General features: G+C 61.2%; 2 protein-coding genes across 2 annotated transcripts; one reads left to right on the forward strand and one right to left on the reverse strand.

The window, feature by feature from the left end:
• Positions 1–1,893: 1,893 nt before the first annotated feature.
• On the forward strand, positions 1,894–7,972 carry R3HCC1L (R3H domain and coiled-coil containing 1 like; the record flags this gene model as incomplete). Its single annotated transcript, XM_080621078.1, has 6 exons — positions 1,894–3,312; positions 6,870–7,045; positions 7,160–7,230; positions 7,340–7,435; positions 7,601–7,741; positions 7,917–7,972. 6 exons carry the CDS (start codon positions 1,894–1,896, stop codon positions 7,970–7,972), a joined length of 1,959 nt encoding a protein of 652 aa, XP_080477204.1.
• A 2,276-nt stretch (positions 7,973–10,248) lies between these two features.
• On the reverse strand, positions 10,249–15,832 carry LOXL4 (lysyl oxidase like 4; the record flags this gene model as incomplete). Its single annotated transcript, XM_080621142.1, has 15 exons — positions 10,249–10,319; positions 10,432–10,543; positions 10,693–10,829; positions 10,926–11,041; positions 11,305–11,548; positions 11,674–11,836; positions 12,035–12,202; positions 12,456–12,610; positions 12,873–13,056; positions 13,182–13,398; positions 13,487–13,525; positions 14,073–14,284; positions 14,437–14,615; positions 14,797–15,092; positions 15,462–15,832. The coding sequence occupies 15 exons, from the start codon at positions 15,830–15,832 to the stop codon at positions 10,249–10,251; spliced, it is 2,664 nt and encodes an 887-aa protein (XP_080477268.1).
• Between the last annotated feature and the right edge of the window lie 1,239 nt (positions 15,833–17,071).

Below are 17,071 nucleotides of genomic sequence, written 5' to 3' on the forward strand. Positions count from 1 at the left end.
TCCCCCTCAGTGAGCGGCAGGCAGAGGCAAAGCTGTGCGGGGAGAGGATGCTCCCAGCACCAGCCGACTGGCTAATGCTGTGCCATCTGCTTTTGGAGGGTGAGGCAAGGTGAATGGCAAGCTTTCGAGGAGCCCATAAATCCTGCATGTGAAGGCTCTTCTTGGAGGTGACTTGGGATGTGCATGGAGCAATGCTGCTCCTGGCTGCTCCCCATGCTGGAAATTCTCGGGAAGCAGAGCCTGGGGGGATCAGTATTCCTCTCCCCAAGCTGTTTGGTGATATCCTATGGGCTTGGCTGGGAAAAGTCCTTTAGCAGAATGCGCTTCAGTGCAGTTGGAAGCTCTGTGTGGTTGGAAATAGTGGTGCCAGGGGTCTGCTGGTGCCCCCTCCTATCCTGCACCCAGGCTGCCGCTCAGTGAGAAAATGTATAATGCCTTGGTCTTGAAAAATGACTAATCCAGACCTTGGAGGGTTTGTAGGATACGTTCCTTTCTCACGGTCGATAAAGTGGATTGTTCTGCCAGCAAAATTAGTGTATCAAAGAGGGGGAAAAAATGACAAGAGCTGCGGAGACAGAAAAATGGTTGGGGCAGCCCTTGGACTGTGTCCAGCATCCCTGCGGCGCCCGTGCCTGCACCTTGTGCCACAGAGGTGGGCAGGAGTGCACTGGCACGAGGCACAGACACGGATGCCGTAGTGATGCTGGGGAGCACTGCCCTGCCCCGACTTGCCAGCGGTTTCCAGAGAGCCACAAGAGAGCCATCCATCCGTCATGGTGAGGGAGCTGCCTGTCCACCCGTCTGTCAGGAGAAGGGGATGATGCCGTGTGGCACGGGCTGCCCCGGCCGCTTTCCAGCCAGTGGTTGGCCTCCTCTCGCCTTCCCGGCACCGCTGCTGGCTGTCGGTGAGGGGCCATGGGGAGTGTTTGCGCCTTGGCTGGGGGCTGTGTGCAGGAGAGGCTAATGTACCGGAGGTGCCTCGGAAATGAGAGCCTTGGATGGGTTCCTGGCCCTATTGATCCGCCGGCAGTTTATGCATCCTGACATTCATAATCTTGGTCAGCGCTGATGGTCCAGATTAATGGGCCTGGGGGCTGTCCATCCGTCACTTCACATTAATTACTGAAGAGGTGTTTTTCCAGTGATTTACCTGACAGCGGCCTGTGATGAATCCCCCTAAATGGAGTGGGCAGTGATTAATCACAGGGCCTCAGCCCAGCCCCGCTCTGCCTTCCCCTCAACCACAGCGCAGCCCCCCACGCCATCCATCTCCGTAAACTCTGTCTGATGCATATTTATAGGGGCAGGGGGCCTGGCAGCTTGTGGCATGCCTGCTTTTGCCAAAGATGATGAAAAATAAATCTCTGCCAGGACAGGGCAGCAGGTGAGTGCGGCTGTGGCATGCTGGGGTGGCAGCCCTGGTCCTGTGCGGGGGTGTCCCTGGGCTGGAGTTGTGTTTATGGTGCTCTGTGGCTGCCACCAGCTTCTCCTCAGATTTTGATGCATGAATTATGCGAGAGCTGTGTGTCCTGCTTCAGCTGTGGACGCTGGCCCCTGGGGCTCGGGGGTTCCAGGCAGCAGCTACCAGAGTGGAGCAGGCATCCCAGTGATACTGGGAGGGATTCCCTGCTTCATCCAAGCCTGGAAAACTCCACCAAAGGCTGTAGGGCTGCTCCAAGTGCCAGACCCCATCTGTAGACCTGCTGTGGTAGGTGCAGTGTTGGGGCTCTGCTGTCCATTCCTGTGTGCCAACTGCTGTTGGAGTGAGGGTGGGTGCCAGGCTGGGACCCCAACCTACTGACCCAGGGAGGGGCTGCCCACCATGTGCCCGGTGGCTGTTGGGCGCAGGCAGGGCACTGACACTGTCTCTCCTTGGCAGGCAGCGGTGGCACCATGCAGCAGGAAGCTGAGAGCAGCCGGCCGCGCCGCAGGAAGCCCGACATGGCCCTCTATGTGCCCAAAGCACGGCGGGAGAGAGCAGCGCAAGCAGCGGGCAGCACTCCAGCCAGGCAGCGCCAGGAGCCTGAGAACCACCACCTGGTGCAGGACACTTGCCGGGCCAGCAGTGAGGGGCAGAGGCAAAGCCCCCATGCCAGGACACAGGCAGGCAGAGTGGTGAGAAGGGAGAGCAAGTGGGATGCTGGCCCAAAGGAGCCACGGGCAGCCTCTGCTAGCCACAGCTCGAGGCTGGGAGGCAACTGCCCCATTGCACCAGAGAGCCTAAGAGCATCACCCAGCATATGGGAGCTGTGCCTGGATCTGGCTGTTGCCCAGGAGAAAGCATCCCATGATGAAGGACTTGGGGAGGTCAACCATCACCGACGGATGATGAGGACTGAGCCTGACCCTCCGTCCACACTGAGTGCCCAGCCTGGGGCCATGGAGGCTACCCCCAAGCCTGGGGGTGACCCTGCTAGCCCAATGGTTGCCAGTAGCCCAACGTCAGCATGTCAGATAGGGCTGAGTGGTGCATCAGAGATGTCCCCAGGACCAGGTAGGGATGTCTCCCAGAGCCTGGGAGAGGATGTCCTGCAGCCGGCAGGGCTGGGTGACCCGGGCAGTATGCACAGGCTGGCATGGGAGGCTGTGGGTCTGAAAGCCCAGGAGGAGGAGAGGGAGTGTGGGGTTTCTCTTCAGGCAGGGCAGAATGAGGGCTGTGCCACTGGGGTGCCAGAGGATGAGGAGAGGTGGGGAGGAATGGCAGAGCGTGCCTTGGGTGCACCGGGAGCCAGCTGCGAACCTGAGCGCTCAGGGAGTGGCATGGACGATGCTCCAGTGCTCCCAGGGAAGAGCGCCCCGGGGCAGGGCATGGGCAGCCCATCCCAGCTTCCACCTGGCAAGGAAGAGAGCACTGCATGTGCTGGGCATCCTGGTGGGGAGGGAGACCCAGGGCCTGCTGCGGTGGGAGCGAGCAGCCATTCTGCCTGCACAGGCAGCAGCACTGGGCCTGAGAGCGGCCGGCTCGGTGCTAGCGAGGAGCTGGCAAGTGGATCATGGGATGGGGCACCCTCAGAGAGCCAGGAGGCCCCAGCACCCTTGGAGCTGCTGTGCCATGGTGTAGAGGAACTCTCACCCGCGGCCTGGGCTGAGGAGCCAGCGGGGGCAGATGAGGACGCAGGCTTGCCACAGCAGCACCAGTGCAGCCAGGAGACCAAGGAGGAGGAGAGGGGTCTCTGTAGCAACTCCCCAAAGGAAGAGAAGACCAGCACTGGTGCCAGAACCCCAAACCAGGCCAGCCCAGGTGCTGAGGAGAGCTGGGACATGCTGTTCAATGATGATGGAGACTGCCTGGACCCGCGCCTGCTGGAGGAGGTATGTCCTGCAAGCCAGCACCCGTGGGGGTTTGCAGGGATGGTGGCTGCTGCTGTGGGGACAAGGGTCTGAGGTGGCCAGTTGTCCCTGTGCCCTTCCAGGTGGGTGCATGGGGGGGCAGGCTGCACCCAGGGCATACGGCCAGCTTGGCTGTACTGCCTGCTGGTACTGTCAGCTCTCACTAAGGGCATGAGCTGCCTGCGATGCCAAGGATCTCCACCTTCACCCCCTCAGCTGGTTCCCATGCTGTCCCTCAGTGCTGGTGAAGGCTCGGGGAGATCTTCCCTTTTACAGTACATAAAGTGCACCTGGTAAAACCTACTTGAGCACCGTAAACTGCAACTGCACCCTTGTGAAACCAGGGATGGTGATAAAGAAATGGGCTGAAATGTATGGGCTCCCATTGAAATAGCAACGGGATGTTTCCTCGAAACCATGGCTTCTTAATCAGCTGTGGCTCATTACCATCCCCTCCTGCACGCGTGCAGCTGGATTTACTACAATTAGCTGCTTAGCACCAAGACCTACTCTGTTTTCCTGCTGCTTGTGAGGAAGGCTGAGCCTCTGCAGCGAGGCTGGATATCCCTTATTGCATTTTAAATCAGTACCATCAACACGGTAATTTTCCGAATGGCATTAACGTGCCCAAAGTAACAAACAGCACTAATATTGGTACCTCCAGTGTCTGTCCACCCCGAGCTGGAAGCAGGGTGTGAAGTAGTTCATGGTGCCTGATGACAGCATCTTTACCAAAGGGCGCTGGTACCCACCTTGTCCCTGGGGCTGTGCTCTGGCTTCTGTGCCCTCTCTGAGCCCAGCATGAGGCTGGGTGTGGGGCACATGGGGCTTGCCTCTGGGGCTGCTTGGAGGGAGATACGGGAGGGTGTGGGTACCCCCATCCCTGCCTGGCTCTGCTCCCCTCCTGCTGCAGCCCCAGCAGAGAGGTCGTTGTGAGCACTAGTGCAAGGGACACAGTGTTGCTGCTCTGAGGGTGCATGTGGTGTGGGCACTGGCTTTCCATGGGATGGCACGGTGGGCACGGATCTGTCCTTGGATGCAGCTGAGTAGCTGCCTGGCCCTGGGAGGGCCCATGTTATGGTGCAACCATAGGTTGCTGTGGGCAAGGTTGTGCTGTGCAGCACGGGTGCTAACTCCAAGGAGCTCTGGAGTATCCACGTTAGCTTCGAGTGAAGTTTGAGCTTTCCAGGGAGCTTCCCAAAATGGGTAAATAAGAACCTGAAAAGGGGGTTTATCAATTAAAACTTCCATCAATTAAAACCCTGCAGGTTCCCGTGCTGAGCGCGGTGCTTCTGAGCCCTCTGAGCTCTTGGCAGGCAGATGTGGCTGCTGAGGTGGGGCACAGGCTCTCGGGGTAAGGGAGCTGTTGTTAATTAACAAAAAGGACAAGAAAATTAGTAACGTTCTTCCTCGTAACCGAATCCTTATGCGATGCAGATAGCTGGCAGGGAGCAAGATTTATGACGTTCTGCATGGAGGAGAGATTTCTGATAGTGGAAGGCTCTTTAATCTAGCAGGAAAAGACACCAGAGCGAGATCCATTGGCTGGAAGCTTAAACCAGACAAATTCAGAGTAGAAATCAGTTCGAGCACAGAGGATAATTAAGCACTGCGACCATTTCCATGTGGGCTTGGAGCACTCTCCACGAGCCAGTGCAGCGAAGTGGGGACCATGGTGTACGTATGCTGGGGCCATGGTGTGTGAGTGCCAGCACACACCTTCCCTCCAGCTCTGGAGGTGCACTCTCAGCAAGTGGGAGGGAGTGTAAGGAAGTGGCCATGGACCCCTCTGACATGCTCTTGCTTTAGTGAGCAGCAAGTTGTGATGTGAAGGCTTTGTTTTCCACGATGCCTGTCTCTGCTGTCCCTCTCTCCATCCATCAGCCGTACCCCAGCTTCTGCTCCCTGCCCTGCCCCATGGCTGGGGGGCTCTGGGCATTGCTGTGTGCCTGGGCTGGCAGTGCAGGGGGGACCTCTTGAGCTGTGCCTGCTGCACAGCTGAGCCTGCAGCCAGACGGTTCCTGTCCTTGCTGCCCCACCACGCTCGGTGATTTGTGAAGGTCAAGGACCGCTCCAGCATGCTGTGCTCCCGCTCTCTAATCATCTTCCCTGCGCCTGGCACTACCTGAGCACTCTGCTCCCTCAAGCGGCACCGCAGGGCTTCATCCTGCCCAGGGATGGCTCCTTCGCTTTCCTGAGCAGGCAGGGGTGTGCTTGGTTAAAGGGTGGTGGTGGCGGGGCAGGCGGCTCTGCCTGCAGTGCTCACCTGTCCCATGAGTTCCATCACTCAGCTCTACCCTCCGCCAGCATCCAGCCGCCCTGGCAGCACTCCCTCACCTGCTCTGAATCCATCTTCCCCATAAAATTGTCGGAATGAGCACTTCTTATTGACTGAGCTGGCTGGGATTTATGGACTCTTCCAGCCACGGTGTGTTCTGCTATGATCGCTTGGGGGATCAGGCTTGGAACCTGGCTAAGTTATGTATCTGGTCCATGGCGCCATGCTCCAGGGAGGACGGGGGAGCCTCTGATGGCTTTGGGCTGTGCCTGGTCCAATGTCTCAGCTGCAGCACCCTTTGCCATTGGCAGGGTGCAGTTTGGAAAGCAGGAGTGCAGGAAGTGATTCAGGGTAGCTCACTGGGCAGAGAGTGATGCAGGAGGGCATACTGGTATCGATGCTGTGGGGCAGAGGGGAGTAGGGGGCAGCTGCAGTCTCGTGTCATGGGAGTGGGAGACTGCTGCCCATGTTTTAAAATGAAGGTTGAAAAATGGGAGAGGTAACAAAGTGTACAGCCATCATCTTTTAGGGCTGGAGGAAGTGCCCCACTGTGAGATACTAAAGGCGCACAGTTTCGCTTATCAGGAAGAAGACTGAGAAGGGACTTGATTAGCATGAGTAAGTGCCATCACAGGGAGGAGACTGGGGACTCAGGGTTCTTTAATCCAACAGAGAGACAGAACAAGATCCGCCAGCTGGGAAGCAGAGACTGACAAATTCAAATGAGGAATAAGGCATAAATTTTAGCTATGCAGGTGATTAACCACCAGAACTTGCTCCTCTGGAGAGCACCGGCTTTTCCACGTTGGCAGCTGGGATGCTGATGGGCTGCTCCAGTGCATGTATTGCAGCAGAGGCATGCCAAGCCCAGTGCTCCCGCATGGCAGGCAGACATCAGTCTTTCCTCCTGGCCTTGCTGTCCTGCACCTTGTGGTTCCCCAAATGTATTTTGGGTCACTGCAGAAGGAGGGTTGTTCTTGGGAGTGCACGCATTGTGTCACTGGTGCCATTCCTGCTGTGTCTCTGGCGGGATTGCAGAGCATGGCAAGTGGAGGGATGCTGGTAATGGGAAAAGCAAGTGCGTAGCATGAGAACTCCAGTCAATAACTCCTAATATCTCGATGCTGTGAATCCATCTGCAGTGTTGGGGTGGGCCATGGAGGCAGAACCACTTCCCAGGGAGCACTTGCCATGGGTTGGGAGCTGGCATGGGGCAAGCGGGCAGAGATTGCTCAGTGCTGTGCCTCTCCCACCCCTGCAGCTCTCGGGAGGTGAGAAGAGGCGGGAGAGCCAGCAGTCACCCCGCTTCAACTACTACGGGGCTGAGCCTGCTGCACCAGACATCAGTGATGATGAGCTGCCCCATGTCATCGAGATCTATGACTTCCCCTCGGATTTCCGCACTGAGGACCTGATGCGTGTCTTCTGCAGCTATCAGTGAGTCTGCCTGCAATACTCTGTCACCGTCACTGGGGTCCACTACCTGGGCTCTGCTTCAGACCCCTGCCAACTCAGTGCTGATGCCTTGCTGAGCTTCCCTCTCTCCGGCAGGAAAAAAGGCTTTGATATTAAGTGGGTGGATGATACACATGCCTTGGGTGTCTTCTCCAGCCCCATAACAGGTACTGCTCCCTATTTGGCAGGGGATGGGCAGAGGGCATCCCCTCCCATGGCCAGATTGTGGGCATGCAGGTGGCCTCACACATGGACACCACTACTCTCTCCCTGCAGCACGTGATGCCCTCAGCACCAAGCACCTGATGGTGAAGACACGTCCACTGTCCCAGGGTACCCGTGCCTCTAAAGCCAAAGCCAGGGCATACGCTGGTGAGTGGTACCACCCCAGGCTGGCTTGTGCCATGGTGCTTATGCTACAGTGTCTTCATTCCGATAACCGGGGAGGAACAGGGCAGCTTGCATAGCTCCACAGCACTTAAGTGCTGCATCCTCCTGGGATGCTCTTACTGATGTCCCCCATCTCTGCTCACCCAGAATTCCTGCAGCCAGCCAAAGAGCGTCCCGAAACATCAGCAGCCCTGGCCAGACGTCTGGTGATTGGTGCCCTGGGGGTACGCAGCAAGCAGACACCATCCCAGCGAGAGGCTGAGCGGAGGAAGCTGCAAGAAGCCCAGGGTGAGATTTGGATTCCCCCAGGGAGGCTGCAGCTGGGGGGGACCCTGCTCATGGATGTGCTTTGTCACAAGGTGCTGGGGGCGGGGGGGCTGCTACAGAATGGGCTACAGCCACCTCCATGGGGTAGCTGTGTGGTGATGGAGACATGGGGTTGACCCTCCTCTTGTCTCTGCAGAGAGGAAGCGCCTGGAGAACAAGCAGAGGGAGGATGCCTGGGAGGGCCGAGACTGAGCTGAGAGGCTGCACTTTCAGCCCCACTGGCAACCCCGCTGGGTGCCAGGCCCCTCTGTGGGCAGGCAGGGAACCCTGCATCTCAGAGCTGGGAGGGATCCTGCACCGCGTCCAAAAGCTGCTCCACTGAAAGGGCTGAGCAGGATGCACGCAGGCTGGTTGGTGCCTTGCGGATGCTGTCGCTCATTGAGCAGTGCTGCCCATCCTGCCCAGAGCAGGACCTGCCTTTGGCACTGGAAGCAGCAGCGTGGGGCTGTGTGGGGCGGCCCTGGCCACCTGGCAGGGCCTTTGAGTGAGAGTTTGTCCTTTATTTTGCTAATAAATACCATCTATTTTATTTGCCTGGCCGGGCTGTGTCTGTCCGTGCGCCTGCGTGCTGGGACAGGGTGTGCGCACTGGGGGCTGCTGCATGTTGTCCATGCTGCCATGGGGATGGGTGTCCCTGGCGGGGGGGTGGTGTGAGGTGCAGGCGGGAGGGGTCAGGCAGGGCAGCAGCAGGAATGTGCTGGCAGGGTCCCTGTTTACTTCCGCGGAGCCTAAACAGCAGGGCCCTTGTTGGTACATGGGCAGGGCTGCGTTCCCGACCCCGCGCCGGGCTCTGATGTGGCTGCACTGCCGGCACTGTGAGCTGGGGGCTTCCTGCCCTGCCCTGGGACGGGAGTGCAGGCAGGCGGCTGGGACCTGCTTGACATCATCTCTCAGTACCCAGAATCCATCCCTGTGTGCCTCAGCAGTCCTGCCCTGTAGCACACCCACACTCTTGGGGCGAAGGTTCCTGGAGTTCCTATGCCCTTTGCAGCATGTGAGGACGGGGATGATGCTTTTCCTCCACCCCTGCCAGTGGTCTGTGTTTTCCGTTGTGGCTGCCTCACCCCAGCCTGTGCTGAAGGGCTCGTGTGACTGCCCCATGTCCCCTGGCTGTCCCCCAGCCTGGCGGCGGTGGTGCTGGTCATGACCTCGCAGTAGTGGCTGCCTGCCCCTGTTCTGGTAGTGCTGCCAGCATCTCAGCCACAGCTCCTGGCTGCTTGTGGCTCAGCCAGTGGAAATACCAGGGTGTGAAGATGCTCTCATGTGGAAAGCATCTTCCCCACCATCTGGCATCCCTTGTACCCTCACACCGGCAGAGCACGCTTTCACCAGTATGTGCCTTGCCACAGACTCTGGTCCTGGGCCACTCCAGCACGTCAGCACCATCCCTGGTGTCTCCTCCACATGTGAACCACATGTCATGTGTGGGTTCAGCCCAGCCTACCCTGGCTGCTGCAGCCCCCTGCCCTGTGCTGGTGCCTGGCAGTGAGGTGGCATAGGCAGAGGTGTGCAATGAAAAGGGTGGCACTGCTCGGTAGCTGACTCACCAGAAGCCAGGCAGGACCGAGCGTAGGTTGCTGGTATTCCATTTATTTCCTTTTATTTAAAAAAATAACCAACCCAGAAACCACGGGGGGAGAGAAACACTGAGAGCAGGGGCATGGTGTCCACTGCATCCCCACCCTGTGCTCAGGAGCCAGGGCTTCAAGGGGCTGAGCGGCCCCATTCCCGCTCTAGGGCTGGGAAGCTGCCAGGGCAGCCTGGGAAAGCCCAGCACGGTGGCTGCAGCTGCAGTGGCTGGTGGGCTGGCTGCCGGCCCGTGCTGCCACAGAGCTGGCCATGTCCCCTCGTGTGCATGGGGTCAGCCAGTTCAGGGCCAGGGCGCCCTGGCTGGGGGGGACTGCTGGTGGCAAGCCAGGGCTGCTTGGCACCAGCCTCACGCAGGCAGTCAGGGGGCTGCTGGCTCCGGGTGGCAGAACAGGGACACTGCCTGGCTGGGGACACATCACCTAGACCGGGGCTGATCCTGGCTGGGGACTGGCTTTGTGGTCCTGGTGGCGAAGAGCGCAGAGGAAGGAGCAGGGGATGATGGGGTTGATAAGGGGATACCCCATCTCCCATAGCACAGCACCTTTATTGAGGACAGGATTGGTGCACAGGTGGCAGTGGCCAGGGCCTGTCCCGAGGCAGCAGGCTGAGGTAGTCATCCTGGGGGGGACTGGAGCCGCCAAGGTGGGGACTGCTGTGGTGCCTGGGCCCCTCTTGCAGGTCCTGATGGTGCAGGGCTGAGCACCCCCCGGGCACTCCCCACCAGCCCTGGTGCTTTTCTCCATCCGCTGCAGCAGCATCAATAAATACAAAAGTCTTCGAGTCCCTGAGCTCAGTGTGGTGCTGCCAGGGCGCAGGGGCTGGGGTGGGGGAGCTGGGCAGCCCTACAGCACTGCTGGGAGCGTGCCAGTGCCATGGGGTTACACGAGGTTGCTGGCCAGGCGCTCCCTTCGCTCCAGGTCATTCACTACATCAGCACCATAGGCATCACCTGGGAAGATCAACGGCATGGGTTGGTGGTGGGGGGACATGGGACCTGCAGTACCCCAGCCCCATCTCTTCCCTCCACCTGCCGTGCCCCTTATGCTCCCGTCTCTCCGTACTTGTGTGGCAGCCATGCATCCAGACTCGCTGCCCATCGTACTTGCACTTGCACCGCATCACATTGTTGGAGAAGTCCGACTCTGCCACCTCATGCTTAGGGTTCACAACCACCTGGGGAGGGTGAAGGGCAGCGCTGCTGTGCCAGGCAGGGCTGTAGCATGCATGGTGGGGCGCAGAGCAGCACCTCAATGTATAGGGTGAGGGGTGCTGGTGGTGCCCATGCTGAACTCCAGTGGCTCAGCGCCCCTCCATCCCCATACCTGGAAGGTGTAGCTGCCTGGTGGCACATCGGTGATGTCGATCCACTGGCAGTCGATGTCATGGCGGTAGGTGTCCCAGCATCCCACGCTCACCCCCTGCTCCCCAAAGTTGGCACAGGCGAAGCGTCGCTGCAGCCCTGTGGAGGGGAGGTGATGTGAGGGAGGGCACCTGCAGAGCCCCCCTCGGGGAGCAGGATGGGGGCTTTGCTGGCAGCTCTGCAGCTGGCACCTACCCTCAGGGCAGTTGGTGTCCTCCAGGCAAAAGCTGGCCTTGTGCCCTTCAGCCACCTTGGAACCGTTGAGTGTCAGAAGGTCATAGTGGGTGAAGACCTCGATGCTGTGGAAATGCCTACAGGGACAGGGGATGAGCTTGGGGCTGGTGCCCGGCTGGGGAGCACGTGGCTGACACAGCTGCCCAGCTGGGAGCAGGCAGCACCCATAGCTCCGAGCAAATTACAGCCCTGAAGCCAAATAAAGCTGTAATGACAGTGCTGGTGCGGACGCTGCTCATTACCCCGGGTGGGCCAGCCTCTGTGGGATGGGTGCCAGTGTGCCCTGCTTGGCTAGGGGAGGGGCCAGCTCCCTGCCAGCCACTACCCACAGGACACTCACCGGTGGCACTGGTGCCAGGTCCAGGCGTGGCGTCCCATCCTGGGTCGGAAATCGGCTCTGCCCAGGTTGTGTATCTGGGAGGAGAAGCGGAGGAGGCGGCGATGGCCATAGGGCCACTGCATGTGGTCGGCGGAGCGGGAAAGGCAGCGCTCCTCATGGGCACAGTACAGCAGCTCCAGCGGCCGGTCCTCCAGGTAGGCTGTCTCCTGGACCAGCTGGGCATTCATCACCAGGTCCGGGGCGTCTGGCATGGAGAGCATTGGCAGGCATGGAGCACACAATCCCCACCTTGCAGCGCCCCTCCATCTCTCTGTGCCAGGGGAAGGGGTGCCCAGTAGCAGCATTAATCCATGGGCTCACGGTACTCACGGGCAGTGCAGGTCACCCCTGCTGAGAAGCGCCCGCCGCCGCTGGGGCAATGGATGGGGCCATGGCGCTGGCACTGCTGGAGGGCCAGCTCAGTGCCGGCACAGCGCACCCCGCTCATCAACACCCGGGCGGCATCGGGGCTGCCTGCCCAGTACCACGTCTCCTGGGCAGAGGAGGAGCACAGTGCTCAGATCAGCTCTTGCATCCGTATCAGCACCCACCCCGCCTCCCCTGCCCCTGCACTGCCATCAGGGCTTGTCCCTGGGGGCTGTCCCACCCCAGAGCCTGTGGCCACCCCATGCCCACACCTCACATCCCATAGGACCCCTTGCAGCCCAGTCCCTGCTGGGACCCCACTCACCTGCAGGGCATGGCTGGCAAAGCCCAGACCCAGCTGCCTGCAGACCACCATGGCCTCATTGAGCCCCCACTGTGCACCGCATACTGTGCCCCATTGCAGCTGCCCCTGCACCTGCACCAGCACTTCCACAACTCCCTCATAGGGGCTGCGGCCTCCGGCCAGACGAACCTGTGGGCAAAGAGGGGCTGAGCTGCCGTGTGGGGCAGGCCCCCAGGTCCCCCACCCAGCAGCTCAATGGGACAGGCAGCCCCATGCATCCAGGTGAACATCTCTGGCTTCCTCTTCCTCCTTTCCTTACAGGACCACTTTTGTCACCCCCCATCAGCATGCTGCTCTGAGCATCCACACCAGGCACAGAGCCTGGGGGGCAGGGGCTGTGCAATGGGGCTCCACAGGCTCTGGGGAGGACTCAGGGCCTCACCTGGCTCTCGAAGTCCACGTTGGGGACGTGGCAGCGGACGGCAGCATCAGCCTCATGCCGGCACCCATTCTGTTCAGCATCCTGGAAGCGGCACTCGCCCAGGGAGCGCTCGTGGCCAGTGCACCGTACCTCGCTCATGTGGATGGGCCCCAGGCCTGAATCAGAGGGATAGTCAACTCTCCATGCTCATCCTGGAGCAGGGAGAACCCTCACCCTCCTTCCCCTCATCTGTGCATTCCCTATGAGAATGGAGCTGCCCATAGCAGGAGCAGCCAGGGGAGACCCATCCCAGTGCAGTTTGGAGCTGCCTGGACATCCCAGGGTGCTCCAGCAGCACCCAGTGAACCAGGGGCTTTCCCCTTTGTGCCCCTCCAAGCCCAGTGGCACCCCGAGTCCCTGCCATGCTGCCCGTCTCACCTTGGCCCATCTGGGCTCCCAGCAGGGCCTGCTTTGCTGTCCCATAGCCCAGCTGCCGGCACACCACACTGGCCGCAGCCAGGTCCCACTGCTTGTCACACACAGTGCCCCACTGCCCATGGCGCAGCACCTCCACCCGTCCCTCGCCGGCGTGGGTGCCTGCTCGCAGCCGCACCGGCAGCGCCTGAGCACAGGGAACAGCCAGTCAGCGGCTCCAAGGCATGGCCACCCGCCTGCGCCATGGGGTGGCTGGGTGCTGCCTGGCTCCAGGACCATCCATCGGCAGGATGGGGTTATGCTGGGGCTCACCTTTCCTGAGGGGGTCTTGCTCCTGCCCTTGCCTGTGCCCTTCTGGAAGGCAGGGCCGGGCAGGCAGCTGACGATGGCATGCATGCCGCGGGGACAGGCATGCTGGCGGGGGGCTGGTGGGGACACCTCCGTGGGGCAGTGAGACAGGTGGGGCTCTGTGCCCCGGCATCGCACCCTGTGGACCCAGAAGCTGTTCTTCTGGCTGAGGGTCTTCAGGCTGCCAAGGATGAGGAGCAGGGTCTGCTGTCAGCTTGGGTGCCCCAGGCTGCTCCCCGTCCAACATTCACACTCAGGCTGAGCCCTACCTGGAGTTGGGGTCCTTCAGCTTCTTGTTCCAGAGCTTCCTGTGGGTACACAGAGACAGGAGGTCAGGGAGGCCATGCAGAAGCTGCAGGGCTCCAGACCCCCCACCCCGTCATCATCCCTGCCCTCCCCAGCACCCATGGCAGGAGCTGGAGCTGTGAGGTCCTCCCACGGCACGGCAGGATGAGAACAGGTCCTCTCCCTACTGGCAATTACCGTGCCAAGCTCGGCTGTGCTGTGTGCCCCGGCGGGACTGTGCGACTCCTGGCATCAGCAGGGGCTCATTATGGGTTGTATTTATAGCCCTGGATGGAGGCAGGGGCGGAGGGGACCAGGGCCACTTGCCTCTCCTGTCCTGCACCCATGCTTTGTTGGCCATGGCCAATGACCATCTCCACAGCACCAAGCTCTGCCCCTCATCCAGGCCCCAAGAAGGGGACCCAGGCATGGCCAGGCCATATCAGTACACCCACCCGTGTGTGCATCACCCTCCAACACCTCCCTTGGTCTCCTGTCCCACAGTGTGTCCAACCAGGCACCCTGCCCCACATCCCCTATGCCTGCAATGTGGGCCCCCGCATCCTTTACCTGTAGAAGCTGGTGTCAAGGTGCTTCTCCTGGGGGAAGCCCAGCATCCCGCAGATCACACGGCTGTTGTTCCTGGTCCATCCAGCATCGCACACCTGCCTCCAGCGCCCGTTATGCTTCACCTCCACGGCACCCTCCATCACTGGCATGCTCAGCTTGGCCCGTGCCAGGATGGGCTTGAGCCGCACCTCCTCCAGGCTCAGCCCTGGCACCTGCTGCAGTGGGAATAGGGGTGGGTAAGGGGGCTCCAGCATCAGGGGCAGTGTGTTCAGGGTGGGGACATGGGGACGGGTCAGAGGGATCTGCTCCAGTCCCCCCTGGTGTGCCCTATGGGGTATAGGAGAGCCCCATGCACCCCACTGACCTCTCCCAGGTGATCAGAGGAGATGGCCTGGGGGGAGCTCCTGGGCAGGCGCTGTCCTGAGCACACCACGCCGGCATCCTCACCGTGGTGGCAGTCGCTGGTGCCCCAGCCGTTGTGAACACACTCTGCCAGGGAGCTCTCACTACCCCCACACTGCACATTGTCCAGCCAGATGGGGCCTGGGGGACACATGCAAGGATGGGGAGCACCACTGGGGGGGCCCCCATCTCCTTCCCCATCACCATGGGCTGCATCCACGCTGTCCACACCCACAGTTTCCCAGGCAGGCTCCCCCACCAGCATTAAGCACACCGCGCTTGCGAAGACCTCTTGTCCCCCCATTCCCCACTTGCCCCCTACCTTCCCCTTGGCCGTAGGTGGCACTATGGGTCCAGGTGATGGCCGTGGTGTAGCCCAGTTGCCGGCAGGCGACGGTGGCCACATGGAAGTCAAAGCCATCGTCGCAGACAGTCCCCCAGCGCCCCTGGTACAGCACCTCCAGCCGTCCCTCCCCGGCCGGGCCCCGGGGCCCCGCCAGCCGCAGCTGCACCGGGACTGGCTCCTGCTTGCTGGGGGCCACCCGGCACAGCAGCAGCACCAGCAGAATGGGGCTGGCATCAGCTGGCATCACTATTGTGCTTCTGGGGATGGGATGCCTGCAGACAGCCCAACACTGAGAACTTGGGGACCGTGGCAGGGTGAGGGGTGCTCCTGCAGCCACCTTGTGCCTCACGATTTGAGGGATATCATACCCCTTTGCATGGTAGTGACATCCCTATCCTTGCTCTGCGGGGGACACAAGAGCTGGTCCCTGCCACGCACAGCCCACAGCATCCCCCAGCTCACAGCATCCCCTATCCCGAGGCTCTTCCCCAGCCCCACACCCACCCGCCCCTCACTGGGGATACCCAACCCTGGCACAGCCCTTCCAGGCACCCACTGCTCCATGAACACCACCCGGGCCCCTGTTGCTTCCTGCCTGCCCCATGCTTCGGGGCTCCAGAGAGCCCCCTTTTATCCCCCACCTGAACACCAGAGTCCCCTCTCCATCCTGTACACAGCCTCTGCCCCCCATCACCCCACCTCTCCCCGCATCCCCACTAGTGGGGTTGCTCACCCCACCTCCAGGTGCCCGAATCCCGTCGCCGGAGCCACCCGCAGCACTCACCGTGGCCGGGGCTGGCGGTGCGGGATGGGCAGCAGCGTGGGGCAGGCGGTGCCGAGGGGAAGCTCCGCCGGCCTCTAGCAGCTCCTGCTGCCGAGCACCGCCTGCTGCCGCTTTTATGGTGCGGCGGGGTGGGACGCACCGGGGGAGCCCACGCTGCCCAGGCCGGCCCCGGCCCCCCCGCACCTTGCCTGAAGCCCAGCCCTGCACCCTGCCTGTCTCTGTCCCCATCTGCCACCCTGGGGAAAACCTGCCTCAATCTCTGTCTCTCCCCCACCACCTCGGGGGTGTCCAAGCATCCCTGGGATAGCCCCTACCTGCCGGGAGCCTGGAAAACCTCCCCTAAAATAAGCCCAATGCCCCAAGTCAGGGATGCTCCCTCCCCATGCCCAGCACTGCTGTACCGTGGGGCTGGTCCCCATCCAGTCAGAGGACACTGCCATACTAGGGACACCCCAAAAGGACACCCCCTGCCCTTTCCCACCCCATGCAGCAACTCAAGCAGTGGCCTGGAGCTGCTGCAATGGACCCAGGACTTGAGGGACACATAGATCAGGGAAGGCTGTGGGGTAGCACCGCGAACCTAGAGCACGGTCCTCCCAGGGCTCAAGGCGTCACCTGAGCTATCCCTGAGCCGGGCTGGTTGTGGGGGTCCCCAGGCACAGTCCCCTCTCCGTGGACGTGGAGATGGGGGATGTCCCCCCCGACCTGCCCCGGTAGCAACCTCCGGCTTGGGGCGCTGCCAGTCCCCAGGGCACCCCGCTGCCCACACAGCCCGCCGTGCCACGCCGTGGGATAAACAGGAAGCCCTGTGCCCTTGCCGTGGCCAGGGATCGGCCAGGAATGTGCCGGTGGCCACCGGGCTGTTTGTTTGGAGTCGAAGCAGCCGGTTCCTGCCGGGAGGAGCCAGGATCAACACAGCTGGCCGGGAATAGCCAGTGAGCTCATCGCCACGTCCCACGGGAGCCTCCAGCACCTCTGGGCGTCCAGGGGTGCACAGCCCGGGACCCCGTCGGGGACACACTCATCCCAGCCCTATGCCCTAGCTGGGTTCAGGGACATGCTGGAGCATCTCTTGTGGTAGGGGTCCCTGGACGCCCCAATACGGGGGCATGGAAAGCCCTTGGGAAGGGCAGGGCTGTGGCCAGCTGTGTAACCCCTGAGTCACTCGTGTGTCTCAACGTTTTTGAGCTCAATTACTCAAGTGTGAGGTGAGAAGCCCGCCCAAAGGCCCCCTCCAGGGCAGATGCCGGCAGGGGTGCAAGGCAGAGAGGTGTTGGGTCCCGCTCCCAGCTCTGCCTCTGTTCATGGGGACAATGGGGGGTCCGGTGGTTTCTCCCACAGCTGGGACCTGCCAGCCTCAACCTGCAGCATTGGGTTACCGTGTCCTGCTGCTCAGTGTCACCGTGGAGATGACCCCCTGCACTGTCACGCCTGTTGCTGCCACCCTTCGGGGCTCAGTGGGTGTCA

Source organism: Psittacula echo (genome assembly GCF_963264785.1).
Source record: "Psittacula echo genome assembly, chromosome: 6".
Classification (NCBI taxonomy): Eukaryota; Metazoa; Chordata; class Aves; order Psittaciformes; family Psittacidae; genus Psittacula; species Psittacula echo.